The sequence below is a fragment of the Phyllosticta citriasiana genome (genome assembly GCF_038021145.1).
Source record: "Phyllosticta citriasiana strain CBS 120426 chromosome Unknown IWZ02scaffold_20, whole genome shotgun sequence".
Classification (NCBI taxonomy): domain Eukaryota; kingdom Fungi; phylum Ascomycota; class Dothideomycetes; order Botryosphaeriales; family Phyllostictaceae; genus Phyllosticta; species Phyllosticta citriasiana.
In genome coordinates, this window is record NW_027117297.1 from 378092 (window position 1) to 396434 (window position 18343).

The window sequence follows — 18343 nt, forward strand, 5'->3', positions numbered from 1 at the left end:
CGAACAAGCTTAATCGGCCGACCGCCCAGACACCCCGGCCGGCAGAGCCTCCCCGGTCTTGCCTCCTGAGTGGGCTCTTGCGTGTTTTCTTTTTTTCTCCGCTCTCTCAACTCTTGCCGAGACGAAGTTGTAACACAACCAAGCGTCGAAGCTTTCGTCACGTCGCACGGCGCAGCGGCTGGGTGCGCTTGAGAGGCTGGCGTGTCATGTCTGTGGCGTCCCTCGGTCCTCCCCGGGCCTGGCGCCCGCAGCAGCACAGCGTGCAGCTGGCAAACGAACCCATGATGTCACGCAGCCGAACTTCGGTCGTCAACGACAAAAGGCGACGGGCTCGCCTTGCCGTACGCCGACGGACGTAACCACGAAAGGCCGTTGATTTTCGCCGTAGATTGTGGCTGGGGCACGTCAAATATAGCAGCAATCCATGACTGCCTGCAGGGCTGGATGAACATCAGAGGCGGTGCTGTCCAGTCTGCATGATCGCGGCCGTCTCGTCTCGTCCACCAAATAATCCGGCCGAGACGTGCCTGGCGCGACCAGTTTTCCTAACGTTGGGCTGCTATTACCGGTATACCAGAGAACAGCATGGAATCTAACCGCGGCCTGCTGGCTGATCTGGACAAAAATAGGGGTGCCACCGTCGAGGGTTGCAGGTCCCGCCGACCTCGAATGCTATTCGTTTTGACGAGTCAGTTCCCAATGCTTCGGATAGCAACATTCTTGTCCTTCGACGCAGCATATGCTGTGCCTCGACCTCAAACCGGAGTCTTTTGCTCGTCAAAGCAGGCCTCGTCGGACACCTCTTCCAGAAATGTCGAGGACGAGGTGGAAACCACCGGTTCATCCCTGCGGCCTATAAAGCGCTCAACACCAGTGGATCTCGCCTTTGTCCGAGTCAGCGCTCCGGCTTCCAAATTACCAGGTATGGGAATCAACAAGGCTTGGGGTCTTTAAGGTTGGAGGCCGATCGAGCCGCAAATGATGATGTGCAGGCGGAGCCGAGTCGCTAGTCAGCGTTACCACCATCTTTGACAATTCGAACGCTCTTTCTTATGATGATGCTGGCACGTAACCATGAGAAACAAAAGGGAGCAAGTTTTTGAGCCCGTTTGGTTGAAGCCTATCGAACCACAGTGCGAGAGTGGACCAATTGTCGTTCAATGCTGGACGTCGAGCGAAAGCGACCTGGACTTTGTCAATTCAGGCTGAATAAAGCCGCCAAAACGAATCGTCATCAGTTTCACAAAAGGCAACTTTAAAAAAAGAGGTACCTTAAACTGGTATAAGCACCTTCCTCTTGCGAATGTCTCGCGGGCTATGGCTGCCCCAAGTCAGGTCTCGTATTGTCGACTGCTGTTAGCGCCTCGTCCGTTCTGTTGGTAAAGCCGCCTTTTACACGCATGAGCTCAAGCAACAAAGGAGAAAGCCTCACCTTCGGACCTTCAAAGAGAGGAGATTCCTCAGCAGGAGGTGATGCCAACTCAGACTGTACATGACGCATCAATAATTCACCCAATGTTACCGACCAGGCAGAATTTGTCAGCCAATGAACCAAACGCCGGCCACTTGCACCTTCTTTCAACATCCCCAAAGCAAGCCTTATTGCCAAAAGCAAAGCTTGCCGCTGGCAGTTCCGGCGGCTATACAGTCCATTGTTGGATGGAATCGTGCTACTGCCGGTACCGCCGTGATGCCATCGCCACCGAGCTGCGCCAGCTGCTCGCCCTTGCTGGTGTAAATATCCACGAATCGATTCATGTTCCCTATGCAGAAGCGCTGGACGCCATCTTGCGGGTTCATCTGCCACTGGGCTCGTAATCTGGTATTGCGTCAATAACGACAATGCTCCGACGCAGTGGACGTGTTTCAACCTACATGGTGACCCATCTGCCAGTCTGGTTGTTGTGGGGAACAATGGTCGCAGGTTCCATTTGGTTTGCTGTGAGCTTCGCGCCAGCCTTCCACGAGGCGCAGTCGTTAAAGTCGTACACTTTGACCGTGTCATCGTAGGAGGCTGTAGCCACCTGGCCCGCAGAGTTGAAGGCAGCATGTGAGACAGACAATCTACTCTCGTGTTCGCCTAGGAGGGCCGGTGTCCGGTTGTCTCCTTTGCCCGAGATTTTGCGGAGATCCCAAACTTTCATCGTACGATCCAGCGACGCGGTTGCAAAGAAGTGGGTGTGAATCGGATGCATACTGAAGCCTCCAATCTTCTTGTCCGACAGCTGGAAGATTTCTGTGCCGCCAGTGTTCTTAGGTGGCGCCCTAACGTCATGCATTCCAAAACCTCCATCCAGAGTGGAGAAATACACCATGTTTGGTGTGTTGACGTCAAGTCCAGACAGTGGAGCGTCCTCAGTCTTGTCCTGCGGCCCGTAGACCTCGACAGCCACTCCTTTGTTGAGGTCCAGCCGGCGAATGGTAGAGTCGTACGAAGATGAGAAAAGGGAGCTAGACTCTGTAAGGCTGAATTGCATGGCAGATATCGTCCGCGTGTGGATCTTGAAGGTAGTAATTGCCGGCTCAGCTTCGTCGTCATCCTCGTCGTCCTCTGCCTTTTCTGCCTTTACTTCTGGGACGTTTTGAGTGCCATCGAACAGTCCCAGGTTGCCCATCTTGTCTCCAGCAAAGATGAGGGCCTTGTCAGCAGTCGGGTGAAACTCCATGGCATAAATTCTTTCAGGGGTGATTTTGATCTCTGAAGGTGGATTAGCACGTTTTCTGCTGGTTCAGTGGTGGACTCACGATTTGGCTCAAATCCCTCCCAGAGCTGAAGGCCACTCATCTTCTCACGCAACGCGCGCAATTCCTTATCCGTGGTATCTTTGACGTTTTCTGCTGTAAATGTTCTCTCGTATGGCTTTGCAGGGCCAACACCTTTCAAAAAGTTTCCGCTTTGATCCCAGTGCTGCCCTGCGACGACGACATCGCTGAGATTCAAGTCATCGCTGACGCGCTGCCGCTTTGCCCTCTCAGCATCTTGAATCGCTTGGTACTCTTCTTCGGCCTTTCTCTTTGCAACCTCGCTGTCTGCTACAATACCACGAAGCCTGGAAGACGTTCTCCTGTGAAACGTTAATGCGAGCCGCGCCCAGGTGTGACTGTCGCATACCGAGGGACAACCTCCTCCCTTTCCTTTTTTACGGGCGCCTTTCTTTTGGCAGGCGTCGAGCTGCGCGGCTTCGGCGCCGATGGAGCAAGACCTGCTTGCTGGGCGTCGAGCGCTAGACTGCGCAAAAGTTCTTGGTTCTTTGCGATTTGCTCCTGTCGCTTCAGCTCATATTCGTTAAGCTGCTGCTTGGCTCCGCGCGCCATGATAGATATGGATCTAGTCCGAACAATAACGAGGTGATACCGAGAGAAGATCAAGATGAGTTGAGGGCGACTTGCGACTCGAAGCGATGTTAGTGTGAGATGCAATTCGTCACCGAAGACGCGTCGACGCGAACTCACGCGTTTCTGCCGGTGTTTCTTCGGTAGTGGCTGTTCATCGACCAGGGTTTGGAAATCTTCCCGTCCGAACCAGACGGAGCCCAGCACTTCGACAGCTCCCGGTCCCTCGCAAACCACGAACGAAGTACAACATCTGCAATGGCGGCATCTGCAACTGCTGCTCGAAGAGCTCTTGCTCCGCTTCACTCGACACTCTGTCCCTTCCTCTATCGCACGCGCACGATTCTCAACCACCATTCTCCGGTCACACCTCCACGATGGCGAATGCAAAAGCGACATTTGAGGATCGTAAATGAATTGGGCAGAGTCATACGCGAGGACGATGGAAATCGCCAAACACCAACTGCGTTGGATGATGAATTTGATTTCGAAATTCCCTTCGAAGACGAAAAAGATCGCCCAAAGGCCCTTCACGAGAGAACGGACACGTCTGTCACAGCCACCGAGAGAGAAGCATTTAAGAAGCTTTTTGAGGAATACGCATCGAGAGCAAAAGATTCTGCTGAAGATGCCGAAAAAGACTTTGAGTTTTCGAGCAAAGGCACCTTGGATGAGATCTTGGCCGACGCTCTTGGCCCACAAAGTAATATTCAAGGTCCGGGCATGACCAAAACGATACCCGAGCAGCCGAAGAAGAAAGAGAAAGATGAAGCGCCATTGTCAGCACGATATGCTCTTTTGAGAGAGAAACAGCAGTCGCAGTACACCCACGTGGTGGCGATGTTCAATGCATCGCAAAGCGACATTGAACTCTGGAATGTTTTGGACCGCGAAGTCTTCTCCATTATACGGCGATTAGACTTGGACGCACCCGGGATGCTGGAGAGCGCAATGGATGATTCAAAGTGGAAGAGCGAGAATGATGATGCAAAAATTTCCGAGCTGGAAATCATCGGCCCCAATTATCCAACATTTCTCCTCCACGTCATGCGCCAGCTGCGCGTCGACTTTCCAACTTCTACTCTGCCTATGTCGCTACTGCCAACGGTCAAGAGCCTTGGTCGCGAGTCATTTGCTCTGGCTGTGAGCACAGAACTGTACAACGAGCTCATAGCAGTAACCTGGCTTATCTTTGCCGACTTTCAAGGAATCGATGAGATCTTGAAGGAGATGCAGCACGGAGGTATCCGGTTCGACAAGGCGACATTTGAAATGATCCGCTCCATTGTCTACACGGCCAGAAAAATACCAGTGTTGCAGCCAGGCAGGATTTTTCGAAACGAAATGAGAGACCTCGACCGCTTCGACCTTGGCAGAGAGAAGTTGGTCGAATGGGGCAAGTACATGCGGGAGAGGCTTGACTATGAGTCCATCCAAGCGGCTCGATCTGAGAGATTCGGTATCCCTGGGATCGGGGATGTAATTTAGAGATGAATACCCAGATAGCAAATGTCAGATGCTGAGAATGTGAAACTGCTCTCACGACTTTTCCGCAAAAGCTGAATGAGAAACGAAAGGTGAAATGCTTTGCCCGTCAGCCAGTCAGATTTGAGGAGCTGGCTTGCGCTTGAAGATCAGCCGCCCGGCGCTCATCGCCAAAGCTCCATCTCCATCAAAACCCCGTCATGGCTTCTCCAACGCGCTGCATCCGCCCCGGATTGGGTCAGCTTCAAAAGCTCCACCGACCCATAGCCAGCACCACTGCTGCGCGGCGCGCGCTTTACCACTCGTACGATCACGCCCAGTCGCCATCATATCCCCCGGTGGAATCCGCAATCCTCTCCTCAGCGCTAGCACACGTTCCAAAGCATGGCTTCACGAACCTCGCCTTGCAGCTCGGCGCTCGCGATGCAGGCTACGTGGAAGCATCCGTCAACCTGTTCCCCCGTGGGGCCTTTGACTTGATCCAATACCACCTTGCCGTGAGGCGACTGGCCCTTCGCGACACGGTGCAGTTCGCCGAAGATGTGAACAAGGAGGGCAAAAGAATGGGAGTTGGGGCCAAAGTTCGCGTGTTGACTCTGGAGAGATTGCGCGCAAACTCGCCCATCATACATCGTTGGCAGGAGGTGAGAATAACATGGCCGTGGGTGGTGGCGTGACGGACTGCAAGCTCACGATAAATGCTTCCCTAGGCCTTGGCGATCATGGCACAACCCTCCTACGTCCCCGCGTCCCTTGCTGAGCTCGCGAAGCTGGCAGACGAGATATGGTTTCTGGCAGGAGACGGCAGCGTCGATAGCAGTTGGTACACCAAGAGAGCAACGCTGTCTACAATCTACGCGGCAGCCGAGGTCTTTATGACCCAGGACCAGTCGAAAAACTTCAAAGATACGGAAAGCTTCTTGGATTCACGGCTTGAGGATTTGAGGGCTATGGGCACAACAACCAGCGCCGTGTCGCAATGGCTGGACTACACGGGCCATTCGATTGTGAATATGCTGAGGAGCAAGGGCATGCGGATATGAGAGTTGAGTATGGTCGTGACGGTTATGTCATAAAATTTTAAAAATTCGACAGCCGTGGAGCTCGATTTAAATATCATAGTTCAGGTCCAGAGAGTGCCTGTGGCAAGCAAAGCCGCAGCGGCGGTTGCGCACGTCAATGTCGGCGAATCACAAAGCCGACCGCATCACCGAGCACGGGAAATCTGGGGAAGCATCATCATCAAGCTGCCGTCTCACCCACTCCAATCATCCTTGAACGACGTGCCTTGCTGCCTCTTCAATTTCTTGACCGGACTCTTTGCGAACCTGTTGCGCCTGCACACCCAACACCTTGCCTCTGTCTCAGACGCTTGTGCTGAGCGCGCTCAATTTGCGGTAGCGGCTCAACCGCCGCAGAGCGACGCCGCCCACCTCTACCTGACCACCATCACCTCGCGCCTCATCACGGCCATCAGCCGCAACCACCCTCATGGCTGATCCGACCGCGCTCTTCAACTTTCCACCTGCCGGAGCTAGCCTCGAGCAACTTTCTCCCAGCGAATACGACCAAGCGATCCGCAGCTACATTCAAACGCTCGATGGCATCAATCCATACTTTTGGGTAGCTGGAGCCCTAGGCGATGAGAAGCTGCTGGACGTAAGTTTTGCTGGAATCGAGACACACTGAAGCTCACGCTCTATCAGATCCTCGACCCTTCCGTGAACACGATACCCTACCTCTATGTCTTGTACAGTCAGATCTCCGCGCTTATGGATCAACGCAAGGATGGTCCAATGCCCGACAACATTAAACCTGGCGGCGAGCTCTTCTCAAAGCTAGCAATATTTCTCTACTCCTTTGACCCGATGCAAATTCGATACGTCGGAAAGACATGGCGGAACGTAATCGAGCTCTTGAACAACATTGCTCGCGCAGTAAGCCAAGTAAGTCTGGCCTCTCGAGACGAGGTCGTGTCTCAACTGACGGGCGCTCTCAAGCCGGCAGTGGCCTTGGTCCCCATTCGCAACGCCATGACGCGCATGGATCCTACCCTTGGCACCTTCACATCGACCCATCTCCTCTACCTCCGCCTCTGCCACATGGTCAGGGCACACTTCGAAGCTCTGCCAGTTCTAGAACAGTACATCCACAGCTTCCCTTCAACCCCAGTCAAAGGCGGCGAATTCACCCTGCCTTGTGCGGACCACTTTACGAGCGCCGGCTACATTACTACCGCGTCCGGCCTGTCGGCCAAGGTCTCCTCTTCAGATGTCCAAGAGTACTTTCTCCTGGGTGCCAACACATATCTGGCTCTGCGGCAGTGGGGACAGGCGCAGCTATTTCTGGAGTATATTCTCACGACGCCAGCACAGAATGTTGCAACTGGATTGATGGCCGAGGCATATCGGAAGTGGGTGCTGGTCAGCTGCCTCGTCGAAAATACTTCGTCATTAAAGGGAGCAAACTCGATCGCGCTGCGAAGCATCAAGGCCGCATCAAGGGCGTATGACGCGCTTGTGGAGGTCTTCAATTCCGGAGATGCTGCCAAGTTGCACGCAGAGATTGACACGGGGGCTTCCATCTGGCAAGAGGTAAGTCAAGTATCGCCATTGAGTTTCAACGTCCTGGCTGACTGTTGAGCTAGGATGGAAACAAGGGCCTGGTACGGGAGCTGCAAGCACACCAATCCAAAGTCTTTGTGAAGAACCTTCAAAAGACTTACGCCGCAGCTCCGCTCGCAAACGTCGCCACCTGGATCAACAAGAGCCCGCAAGCCGTTGAGCAGTACCTGCAAGCCCTCATCGACGAAGGCTTCCTCAATGCCGCCATCGAGCAACCTTCAGCCGACGCGACGACCAAAATCCTCCGCTTTCATGACGCAAATCACTGCAACATGCCGGCGACGCAGGCGGAGGAGCAGCAGCTGGCGGAGCTCATGGCGCAGGCAAAGAAGACGCAGGAGCTGGCCGACCACATCAAGGCGGCGACACACCGGCTGACGGTGATGCGCGACTACGTCGACCACGTCAAGAAGCGGGCCAAGAACAAGGAGGGCGCGGACCCGGGCCTCGGCGGCGACACGATGGATGTGAGCTGGGAGGCTCATGACGAGGATGAAGACATGATGGCTGATTTGTGAATGCAGCGGGGAGAACAGCAGTGGTAGGTGTCGTTGTTGGTCGTTTCTTGCTTGCTTCACGGGGCCAGGCTTCGTCCGAAGGAGTGGTGATATTGAAATAGACGAGATATCAGGGTGGTTGCATGGATGCTGGTCGGAGAACAGGAAGAAAAGCAGACACGAGGGGCTCTGGATGATGCATATCAGGCGTCTTACATTTGCATTTCTTCTTCCTTCCTTGTCAACGACGTAGATGACGACGACAGCGAATGCTTCGAGGTAGATTGGGCTCTTCTCCCTCTCCTCTACTAGAGCTTTCCTCACGCGCGATGGAAAGATGGATGAGAGACGGACAGAGAGACGGACGAATATACAAACATACAGGCATGCATGACTATGTCTGTATTTAGGTAGCTCGCTCTGCGACGTACACAGCACCTGATTGCCTGTTGGTCGCGCGCTACTAGACGCCCTCTGCATGTGTTCCGGGTATTTCTTTGCGGCACAGCTCTCTGCAGGCTTGCTCATCTGCCTACTCGTCTACCCATACACACTCTCTCTCCATTGCGCAAGGAGCGACACCCACACTCGACATTTGCACGTACACACTGTACCACCAACACGTCCAGAGCATCATGAAGAACAAAGCCGAGAAACGACCGGCGCCCTGTAAGGAGAGACAGACGTGCAGATTCTGCAAGGGGATAGGTGACTGACCGACCACCCACAGTAGCTCCTCTGCGCTTCCTGAGGTACAGTAACGTACATGTAGCTACTGTACAACAATGCAACACTTTTTTTTTTTTTTTTTTCCTTTTTTTTTTTGGCTCCCACCGTCGACACGATGCGCTCGTGAAGACCAGACGACTACACACCTACCGCACCTCACGCAAGACAGTGACCAATTGAGGACAGCAAGCACAGTCATCACGCACGCACGCACGCACACAGTAACAGCAGCCCGCTCGTGGTGGTGGTGGTGGCATGGCGTGGCGTGGCGTGGCGTACGTACATATGGCGCTGCCTTGGCTTGCTTGCTTGCTTGCTTGCTCGCACAGCACAGAACAGCACAGCACAGCGGGCGGTGGCATGCATGGCGTGGGTGGCTGCTTTCCTACATGCGCTGCGGGACGGTGCGGTACGGGTGCACAAGCAAGGTGGGCAGGGCGCTGAAGATTCTTTCTTCTCTTGGGTGCAGAATTTTTCTTCGGGGTCGCGTCGGGGCTGTTGGATGGGTCATGGTTGGGGGGATGTGGGTGGGGTGGATAAGCAAGGGATGGATGGGTTGATGGGTTGATGGATTCGTTTGTGGAGGCGTGGAGGCGTGGATGATGGATGGATGGATGGATGGATAGAGGATGGATGATGCGTGTGTGTTGAAGACGGTGTGGGGATGCACGATGAGTGGAGGATTACGTTGCAGAGTGCTGTGGTGTGGGGGTAGCAGGGAGGAATGGTGGTGGTGGTGGTGGTGGTGGTGGTGTTTGAGATGGAACCAAAGGTGTGTGTTTGTGAGGTGGTGGTTTTCGTCGATGCACCAAGACTCTGGAGAAGCGAGGGAGGCGCTCCGCCAGCATCTTCATCGATCGCTACATAAAACGGTGTGCAATGTACTGTACAGCGAGAAAGATATGCGAAGCCGATACCGTGTTACCTACCTACCTACCTACCATTGGCAACAGTCGCGATAATGGTGATGGGCGGTCACGGGCTGGGCTGGGTTGGGCTCACTGGGCTGACTGCCGGTGGCTCCCTGTCGGGCGGGAAGGGAAAGGGCGGGCGTTTGGGGCTAGTCGGGGTCGGAGCGCGGGACGTCGCGCGACCCGAGACGACTGACATGCATGATGAGAGGTGAGAGCGAGAGAGAGAGAGAGAGAGAGAGAGAGGGAGGGAGGGAGCAGTGGTGACGGGGAGGCGGGCGAGCTTGCGGTAGAGTTTGACGCAAGGCAAGGGTTCCCACGTGGGGCGTCGTGTGTTCCTGAGAGAGGTGCATGCTGTCTGCACTCTGCACGCCTTTCTGCACGCCGTCCATTTCTCTCATTCGCTCCCTCTTCCGCCGCCCGTGCCTGAATGGCTGCCTCAGGCTTCCATGCGTGCTTTCGTTCTGTCCAGTGGCGCTAAGACATGGAGATTGGGTTCGGGCGATACGAGGGCGGGACAAGCGTAAAAAGTGAGTTGTGACTTTTGCGAGAGACACCGAGGTCGGGGCAGGTCTACGAAGGACGAGAACCCCAGGTTGCATGGGTGGCACAGACGAGACTGGAAGATGCACTGGCTGGACAGTCCCTCTTCACCACCATGGTACCTGTATACAAGTGCACACGGCGTAATGTCCATCTGCAAGAAGAGCGGGCCGACGTGCGCTAGCCCCTCTGCCTGGCGTCGTCAGTGTTTGCGATGAAGCCGATATGCTCGACAGGAGCTTACATACCTAGCCGCTGCATCCCATCCGGTGGACCTTGAGAGAATTGAATGATTCCATCCCACCCTCACCCACTCTTAACTGTGCATTCGTGCCCGCCTCGCCTCACCTCACCTCGACACATCACCCTCAGGTCAACCGCTGGCTGGCTGGCTGGCTGGCTGGCACGCGCTCGCTGCCCTCTGCGTCGCCCCGTCGGAGCCTTCGACCTCTCCGTCTACTCTCCTCTCCTCTCCTCTCCTCTCCTCTCCTCTCCGCTCTTCTCGAGAGGGACCCTCGCCTGCACCCTGCGCCCTGCTCCATCTGCAACATAACTCATCTCCGCCCTCTGCTCGTCATTGTCGTTTCGTCTTGTGCATCGCAGCTTCTGCTCGACGCGCTCATCGTTCCGCCAATTGGCAGCAGCCTCACACGCGGCCCCTGTGCTGTGCTGTGCTGTGCTGTGCCAACCAGGGGTACACCCAGCCAAAGAGCGACGACTGGGCCCCATTCCACAACATATCTCGTCGCGTTTCGGTCCCCTTTTTTCGACGCCCAGCTGCCCCTCGGCCCTCGAACCACTGCTCTTCGTGCGCCCAACTAGCCACCGCACCAATCTCCGCTTCGCATGCATGAACTAGCCGCGACCAAACTACGGTTTCAGACCGCCCGACGACCTTAGGACCATGCATAGCACCTCCCACCACCACCACCACCACCACCACCATCGCAAGGCCTCCCACTCCAAGGACACCTCCCTGACCTCGTCCATCGTCACCGTCAAGCGTGCTGCCTCGGCCGCCTCCCTCGTGCACGACGCCTCGCCGCCTCTTCCCCCACACCACCCCGCCGCCGCCGACCCCTATCTGGACCCCGACTCGTCGCCAAACCAAGCCCGCAAGCTGCGCTCCCGCAAGCGCCTCTCGGCTCACCGCCGCAGCTCCACCCTCTCCCACGTCGGCGAAATCGTCGAGGGCATTGGCAACGTCAATCGCTGGTCCGAGTCGTCCACCTCGAGCAGGGCCTCGATTGTCCGAGACCTGCGTCAGGGCAGCTTCTCCACTACCCAACGACGACTCAGTCTTGGCCTGAACCCTTTCCATGGCTCCGCCATCCAGTCGTCCCCCAAGAGAAAGTCGCCTCCAGACTTGAATTCGCGCAGCAAGAGACCTTATTCTCCTCCGCCCGTCATACCTGCTCCAGACCCGCCGCCTGCGCTGCCGCTTCTGTCGCCCACCGCGTTCGAGTCGACCTCGCCTCCCTTGACCTCGTCCAACAACAATAATAATAACAACAACAACAACGACGACGACGACGACGTCGACAACCACTTCACCGACTCGACAACGGCAAACGGCAATCGCACTCCCACTGCCTTCAACTCCGGCCCCGACTACTTTTCCACCAGGCCCATTGTTGGCGCCGCCGCATCGTCTCCCCGCAAGCCGGCACAACCAGGTCTCGCATCGCCATTCACCAGCGAAGGCACAACCTCACGTCACAAACACTTTCAACTCTACTCGTCGACGCCATCGCGAGCGGGCGCCGCGTCGGCCTTGGACAGCTCAACGAGCCACCAAACCAAAGAGGTGTCCACCAAACGCAAGGATCATCCTGGAACCAAACAAAGGGAACACAGTGTCGGAGGCAACGACAAGTCAGAGGACGAACGCAGGAGGAGGTCTTCGCGCAACCGGGACCGAGGCGACAAGGACAAGAAGACGATGCTGTCGCGGGCGCTGCAAAAGGCTAACACGGCCGTCTTGCTCGACAATGCTCAAAATTTCGAAGGTGCAATGGAGGCATACGCCGACGCCTGTAAGTTGCTGTCGCAAGTTATGCGGCGAAGCACCGGCGAGGAGGACCGGAAGAAATTGGAGGCAATTGTAAGTCCGTTTGGGTGGGGTTTGATAAAGTATGTTTCTGACTGAGACACGCAGCGGATGACATACACGAATCGCATTCAGGAACTAAAGCAACTCGACCCTGCTTGGCGTGAAAACGGCGGAAAGGCTCTGCCTTCGCGGCCCATGAGCAGCGAGTCCCTGGCCGAGGCACAGCACATGATTGATCACAGCGTAGAGCACGAGGAGGATCCCGCAGTGATTGAGACGGCGACTGTAACGCGCATCGTCAACGACAAGTCTGCCGACAAACCGTCGCGGGAGCAAAACTTTAGCAAGAGGCCCGCAAGGGAGTCGATCATCAGCTCGGCCATTCGCGACGTTGAAAACTCTATTCCGCAGTCCGACTCCCCCCGTTTCCACCTGCAGCCACCTCCAGGCAAGACCGGACAAGCGCGGCTCAAGGGGAATCTTGAATCTCCGATGGAACGAAGCTTCATGCCACCCCCGCTGTCCCCACGCCGTCCAGCCACACCCAACGGTCCGAATGACCAATTTGTTCAGTACAACGCGCCAGGTTCCGTCAGGAGTAGATCCAACAGCCAAGGCAACAGCCAGAGCAACAGCCAGCAACACCAGCGTGGTATTAGCAATGAGTCGATGTCTTGGCTGGATACCATTGACGAATCTGGTGGCTCGTCATGTTCGTCTTCGGTGCGTTCGATGCGCGCCGGCACTCGAACCAAGGGCCATTTGCGTAATGGGAGTGGGGTAACGGAGGTCGAATTTGATGCGGCGTTGGACGCAGCCGTCGACGCTGCCTACGACGACGAATACGAAGATGCCGACACCATTTTGCCACATCGAAGGAATCTGGAGCGGGCTAAAGAACACGTGCGGGAAGCAGAACGGGAAATGGCAGTAGAAGATGCCAAGCAGCGAGCAAAAGATCGCATGAGGGAAAATCGTCGATCACACGTGCGGGAAGGCAGCTTCGAAGGCAGCATGGATGACGATGACGCGGAGGACGAGGAGCGCATGTTGGAGGAGATGACGAGAGATTACTTGCTGGACGATTTTGATTTTGGCCTTCAAACAAAATCGTCCCTGCCGCGACAGTCCGACTCGAGCACCTTTTCCGGAAGCACATGGCACAGTTCAATTTCTTCTGCTCGCAATACTGCTGGAACGTCTCTCTCCACGGTCACGGAAAACGACGGTTCCTCATCGCAAAAGACGGCTGTTCCACCGGCTCAACAAGGCCTGCCGTCTGTGAGCGAGGCAGACGGCAAATCGACAGTACCCTCCGGTCCATGGCATGCTGCGTCAGATTCACAATCGAGCGTAAGGAGTCGACGGTTGTCGGGGCAAAATGCCAAACAGCTCAAGATCGAGACTAGTATTCCAGAAGACGTCAAAGGACCCTTGACGCAGCCCAACCAGGCCAAGACTGACGATGCACCCGCTTTGCCGAAGACGGCGAATCCAACTGCTAGCGGACCAACTTTGCCCGCAAGCACATTCAAACAGCCAACTGCTTCGGCATCACAACCCAACCTGCAGGCGCCTACTGTCGGCTCGACTGCTGTGAGCCCTGCCGAGACCATGCCATCAATATCTGTCGCTCCCTCGTTGAACCCGCTTCCAACCGACGCGACGACGCCAGAACTTGGCTCGCGAAAAGCCCCTCATCCACTAAAGAAGAACAAGTCGTCCCTTAGCTTGCGGAACCGCCAGGTCTCCGTATCAAGTCCTGATGGCTCCGACGGCTCTGTTGGAACGCCCCTTAGCACCACATTTTCGAATTTTCATCGCAAGACCAGCAATCCTCAAATTACCGCTACGCCCAGTATTCCCAACTTCAACCTCGATGGCATTCCAACTGGAGGAATGCACTTATTCGAAGCAGACATTCACAGCGCATACAGTCCAGGATCACCGAACCCTATGGCCGTAAATGCCCCCATACCCCTTGAGCCTTGTCCCGACGCCTATCTCCTGCGGCCATTCTGGCTCATGAGATGCTTCTACCAAACGCTGATTCATCCGCGCGGAGGCTATCTCAGCACCAAACTCTTCATACCGCGAGACATTTGGAACGTCAAGGGCGTCAAGATCAAAGCTATTGAAGAGAAAATCGCCAACTGCGACTACCTTACCGCTGCTTTGACCAAGTTGAATCGAATCGATCAAAACGACGCCGACGTTGTTCTCGAGGGGATGCAGAATCTCGAACTCGTCTTTGACCAAGTGCAGAGCGTCCTGATAAAGAAGCTTGGCTCAGACGTGGGCACCAACGGCGTCAACAATATGTTCAAAGACGCGAATACCGTCGGCGTCATGAGCCCAGACGGCAGCACAGCGTCAGAGCTGCCGTCGAAACTCGGCTCTTCCAGCCGCTACCTCAGCAGTTGGAAGAAGCTGCGCAGCAAGAACTCGGGGGCGAACCTCTCCAACAACTTTTCCAGCTCGTCGAGCCGCGTCGGCAGCATCAGCGGCGGCGGGGCCGGCCTCGAAAAGGACTCGCTCACCATGAGCACGCTTCCCATGACGAGTCTGCCCAGCATCCGCTTCGCGGCGCGCCGGGAGCTGCCCGGCGGCGCAGTCCCGGGCGCTGATTTCTCGGGTCCAAACGCCAACTACATGAGCGCCGTGGCGCGGCTGTGCGATGCGGTCCAAGTGTTGGGTAAGTCTCGATGTCTATGAAATACTCCTTTCACCCATTCACCAAGCAGAAAAACTTACAAGAACCGTTTCGCAGACCAAATCGCGCGCCAAGTCGAAGACCCGGGCCTCAAGCACAGCTCGCCGACGCACGTGGGGCTCGAGCTTAGCACGCGGCACGCGGCCGAGTTCTTCGGCTTCTACGTGTGCCGCTTCGTGCTCAACGACATTGCGCTCATGCTGGACAAGTTCATCAAGAGGGGCAGCGAGTGGGTTCTCCTGTAATAATGCCAAGCAGTGTTGTTGTTGTGTTTGCGGACCTAACTAACCTAATACCACTACCACTACCACCATCACTACTATCGCTGTTGTTGTACTGGTAATTCATCCATCGGTGTGCAGAAAACTGGGATAGGGCGGGCGGCGTTGGGCACGTGTTCATGGGTCGTCTGGTTGGTCGGTCTGTTCGGTTCGGTCAATGTTTTTCCATTCAGTCGTTTTGGTTTTCTTTTGGTTAGTTGGCTTCACGGGGTGTTGGACCTGCTCTCGGTTTGGTTTGGCTCTTTATCCCTTTCTCATGGGAAGGTAGGGACGACGGATGAGATGGGATGGGATGGGTGGGGGATCTTTTTGTTCTGTTTTCTTTTCTTTCTTTTTTGTTTCTCTTTCACTCTCTTTATATCCCTTCTTTACGCGTTGGCGTTGTGTTGTTGACGCGCCTGCTCGTCCTTTTTTTGTCTTCTTGTTTTTTTTTTTTTTTTTTTTTTTTTTTTTTTTGAAAAGGGGGGGGGCCTGTTGTTCTGTCTTGTTTGGTTCGTCGTCGTCGTCGTCATGAGCAGCAGCAGCAGCAGCAATTTGGGTCTAGCTGGGCAGGGCAGAGCAGAGCAGAAAGCCATGATAGAGGACGAGAAAGCGGGCAGAAGAAGAAGTCGTTGTGGTGGTCGTGGTGGTTCTGGCATCATCATCATCATCATCATCAGACTCACGTACGATACGTTACGGTACGATGCAGGGGGCAAAGGAGAGAGACGAAGGGAATCAAGGGAACGGGAGAGTGGAAGAGTGAGTTGAGCGCGCAAATACGCAAGCATATACCCAGGAAGAAAGCAAGGAAGAAGGACGGTTGTCGTCACGTCAGTCAGTCGGTCAGGCAGTCAGTGTCAGTGTCCGTGAGCAGAGAGCAGGAATAGCAGCGGAAAGTAGAGCAGTGCAGAGCAGATCTATGGATGAAATGGCATGTATGCATGCATGCATGCATGCATGGATACGTACCTCCTGCCTACGAAACGAATGAAACGGAACGGGGACACGCTGATGAGCATGAAAAAGGGGATCCTTCTTGTGTTTAATCTGCATCTCCCTTTGTGATGGCTGTCTTGCTTGTCGGTGGGATATGTACAGTACACGCGGTAGGTAGGTAGGAAGGTAAGGCAAGGATCTACCGTAAGGTATGTGATGTGAGAGTGTGACTGACGTCTTCTGCCCCGGCAAGGCAGAGTGAAGCAAGCGAAAAGAGGGTAGAATAAAGCACATCATTCATGCATGCATGCATGCTCTCAGCCAGCCAACCAGCCAACCAGCTAGCTATTTGGGGGGAGTTTGTCTACTCCCTCGCTCCACCACCGACCAACTATCTATCCATCCATCCAACCAGCCAAACAGCACCCACACTCCCCCACACCAAAAACTCCTTCATTCACCCGTCTGCCTGCCTGCCTGCCTGCCTACACCTTTACCCTCTCCCACCACCACTCTCCATGCCAAAAACCTCAGCCTTCGACGGCGCCGCCTTGCGCCTCAGCGCAACAAAATACGCCTCATTCGACTCCTGTGAGGCACGTCCCCGCACGGAGCAGGCGAAGCATCAGCTACAATCGCAATCCGCAATCCGCAATCCCGATTTTCCCAAACCCACCGAACCCAATCCAACCCAATCCAGACCGGTTTTAAGCAAAGGGGGAGGAGTGTTTAGGGGCAAACGTACATTGCGCGACGCCTCGGGTTTGAGGCGGTGGACGCGGCCGAAGAGCCGCTTCAGCGCTTTCTCGAGGAGCTTGTCTTCGGCGCCTTGGTAGAATTTGCAGATGAAGTGGCCGCCGGTGCGGAGGGTGTCGTGGGCGAAGTTTAGAGCGGCGTTGCAGAGGTCCTGGTGGCGTGCGTGGGTTTGGTGTCAGTCGGTGGAGGAGGGAGGGGGAGGGAGAGGGGGGGAAAGAGGGGGGGAAGAGGGGGACAAGGGGTGTGGGCGATTGGGGATGTAAATGTAAATACGCACCATGCTCCCCGCGTGGTCGCGGAACGGGATCCCGCTCGTGTTCATCATCCTGAAGTACGGCTCAGTTACGCTCTTCTTGTGGAACCCGCTCGTCAGCTCCCAGGGCTCGCACATGTCACTCAGCACGACGTCGACGACGCGGCCGGCCGCCCTATCGGCCGCCTTTTGCGATGCCGCCGCCGCCGCCGCTGCTTTGGCTTTGGCCTTGGCCTTTGCCGTCTCTCCTCCCTCCCCTTCTCCAGCTTCATGCTGCTGTTTTTGCTGTGCGTCGGCGGCCTCATCCTCCTCGCCGCGCGCCATCAACCGCGCCCTCCTCTCGCGATCCACATAGCCCCTCTCCGCCTCCCGCAGCTCCTCCTCAGTAGCGCCGCCCTCGTCGTCGCCAACCTCGCCCCCCTCATTACTACCGCTACTGTCTCCTCTGACCAAGCTCCGTCGCTCGACCGCGCGCCCGCGGTCCGGGTCCTGCACGTACGCGCGCACCTCGGCCTGCACGGCGGGGCTCAAGAAATTGCCCTGGATCGTCGACACGCCGCGCGGCGGCTGCGCCGGGATCACGTCGATGCCGATGACGCGCCCGCCCGGCGCCGTGCACGAGATGGCGACTTGCGACCAGCTGCCGGGCGCGTAGCCCAGATCGACGACGGTGTAGCGCCGCCGGAATATGCGATATTTTTCATTGATCTGGGGAGTGGGAGGAGGGAGAGTTAGCAGGAATTCGATTGAGTGTGGTGGTGGTGGTGGTGGTGGTGGTTTCAATGCGCACCTCGAGCAGTTTGAACGCCGCCCGGCTCTTCAGTCCTTGGACTTTGGCCTCGCGCGTAAACGAGTCGCGGCCTTGGCGTGACTTCCAGGCCGACGACGACTTGGTCGACTTGTGCCGGACATGGTGTTTCGAAAGCGGAGTTGCGCACGGCGCCTGCGGAGGAGAGACTGGACGGGCTGGCGAGGAAGATGCGAAGAAGCGGGTTTGAGGGCGCGGAGGTAAGCGATTAGGGCCGTGTCGACAGCATTGCGAGACGACAATGGGACGGTCGAGGAGGGTGCTGTCAATCAGCTGGCGGATGAGGCGGAGGGACAGCATGGTCGGAGGTGGAAGGTATCTTGGGTACATGGGAGCGTGTAGCGCGCAGAAGGTCGTCGACATGGTTAAACTTTCTTGCCGGGGTGCGAGCTGTGGCTGGTGCACCGCCACAGAGACATTGAACCCCCACACCCCCTGC

At 56.0% G+C, this 18343-nt stretch overlaps 7 protein-coding genes across 7 annotated transcripts; 5 read left to right on the forward strand and 2 right to left on the reverse strand.

The window, feature by feature from the left end:
* Positions 1 to 1319: 1319 nt before the first annotated feature.
* Positions 1320 to 3410, reverse strand: IWZ02DRAFT_148402 (WD repeat-containing protein). The gene is made up of 4 exons (XM_066761881.1): positions 3113 to 3410; positions 2746 to 3065; positions 1876 to 2698; positions 1320 to 1819 (listed from the first exon to the last, which is right to left on the reverse strand). Exons 1-4 carry the CDS (start codon positions 3313 to 3315, stop codon positions 1600 to 1602), a joined length of 1566 nt encoding a protein of 521 aa, XP_066618025.1. The 5' UTR covers positions 3316 to 3410; the 3' UTR covers positions 1320 to 1599.
* A 124-nt stretch (positions 3411 to 3534) lies between these two features.
* IWZ02DRAFT_464997 (uncharacterized protein) lies at positions 3535 to 4891 on the forward strand. Its single transcript, XM_066768433.1, has one exon. It carries the CDS (start codon positions 3592 to 3594, stop codon positions 4819 to 4821), a length of 1230 nt encoding a protein of 409 aa, XP_066618026.1. The 5' UTR covers positions 3535 to 3591; the 3' UTR covers positions 4822 to 4891.
* Positions 4852 to 6086, forward strand: IWZ02DRAFT_464999 (ubiquinone biosynthesis protein COQ9, mitochondrial precursor). Its single transcript, XM_066768434.1, has 2 exons — positions 4852 to 5462; positions 5529 to 6086. The coding sequence occupies exons 1-2, from the start codon at positions 5019 to 5021 to the stop codon at positions 5859 to 5861; spliced, it is 777 nt and encodes a 258-aa protein (XP_066618027.1). The 5' UTR covers positions 4852 to 5018; the 3' UTR covers positions 5862 to 6086.
* Positions 6086 to 8420, forward strand: IWZ02DRAFT_148488 (uncharacterized protein). Its single transcript, XM_066761882.1, has 4 exons — positions 6086 to 6477; positions 6525 to 6764; positions 6819 to 7412; positions 7466 to 8420. The coding sequence occupies exons 1-4, from the start codon at positions 6310 to 6312 to the stop codon at positions 7958 to 7960; spliced, it is 1497 nt and encodes a 498-aa protein (XP_066618028.1). The 5' UTR covers positions 6086 to 6309; the 3' UTR covers positions 7961 to 8420.
* A 1-nt stretch (position 8421) lies between these two features.
* Positions 8422 to 9388, forward strand: IWZ02DRAFT_148507 (uncharacterized protein). The gene has a single exon (XM_066761883.1). The coding sequence runs from the start codon at positions 8725 to 8727 to the stop codon at positions 9226 to 9228; it is 504 nt and encodes a 167-aa protein (XP_066618029.1). The 5' UTR covers positions 8422 to 8724; the 3' UTR covers positions 9229 to 9388.
* Positions 9389 to 10693: 1305 nt separating this feature from the next.
* IWZ02DRAFT_503162 (uncharacterized protein) lies at positions 10694 to 15133 on the forward strand (the record flags this gene model as incomplete). Its single annotated transcript, XM_066770324.1, has 3 exons — positions 10694 to 12226; positions 12281 to 14870; positions 14946 to 15133. Exons 1-3 carry the CDS (start codon positions 11027 to 11029, stop codon positions 15131 to 15133), a joined length of 3978 nt encoding a protein of 1325 aa, XP_066618030.1. The 5' UTR covers positions 10694 to 11026.
* A 1447-nt stretch (positions 15134 to 16580) lies between these two features.
* Positions 16581 to 18204, reverse strand: IWZ02DRAFT_386711 (FtsJ-like methyltransferase-domain-containing protein; the record flags this gene model as incomplete). Its single annotated transcript, XM_066765488.1, has 5 exons — positions 16581 to 16676; positions 16833 to 16994; positions 17121 to 17507; positions 17547 to 17804; positions 17887 to 18204. The coding sequence occupies 5 exons, from the start codon at positions 18202 to 18204 to the stop codon at positions 16581 to 16583; spliced, it is 1221 nt and encodes a 406-aa protein (XP_066618031.1).
* Between the last annotated feature and the right edge of the window lie 139 nt (positions 18205 to 18343).

Bases quoted from the DNA above. Each gene is read 5' to 3' on its own strand.
- IWZ02DRAFT_148488 (XM_066761882.1), top strand. From the start codon at position 6,310: ATGGCTGATCCGACCGCGCTCTTCAACTTTCCACCTGCCGGAGCTAGC. The intron at 6,765-6,818 runs GTAAGTCTGGCC...GGCGCTCTCAAG, and splicing joins TTGCTCGCGCAGTAAGCCAA to CCGGCAGTGGCCTTGGTCCC. The intron at 7,413-7,465 runs GTAAGTCAAGTA...CTGTTGAGCTAG, and splicing joins GGGCTTCCATCTGGCAAGAG to GATGGAAACAAGGGCCTGGT.
- IWZ02DRAFT_464997 (XM_066768433.1), top strand. From the start codon at position 3,592: ATGGCGGCATCTGCAACTGCTGCTCGAAGAGCTCTTGCTCCGCTTCAC.
- IWZ02DRAFT_148507 (XM_066761883.1), top strand. From the start codon at position 8,725: ATGCAACACTTTTTTTTTTTTTTTTTTCCTTTTTTTTTTTGGCTCCCA.
- IWZ02DRAFT_148402 (XM_066761881.1), bottom strand. From the start codon at position 3,315: ATGGCGCGCGGAGCCAAGCAGCAGCTTAACGAATATGAGCTGAAGCGA. The intron at 2,699-2,745 runs GTGAGTCCACCA...ATCCACCTTCAG, and splicing joins GGAGGGATTTGAGCCAAATC to AGATCAAAATCACCCCTGAA. The intron at 1,820-1,875 runs GTAGGTTGAAAC...ACGCAATACCAG, and splicing joins ACTGGCAGATGGGTCACCAT to ATTACGAGCCCAGTGGCAGA.
- IWZ02DRAFT_464999 (XM_066768434.1), top strand. From the start codon at position 5,019: ATGGCTTCTCCAACGCGCTGCATCCGCCCCGGATTGGGTCAGCTTCAA. The intron at 5,463-5,528 runs GTGAGAATAACA...ATGCTTCCCTAG, and splicing joins TCATACATCGTTGGCAGGAG to GCCTTGGCGATCATGGCACA.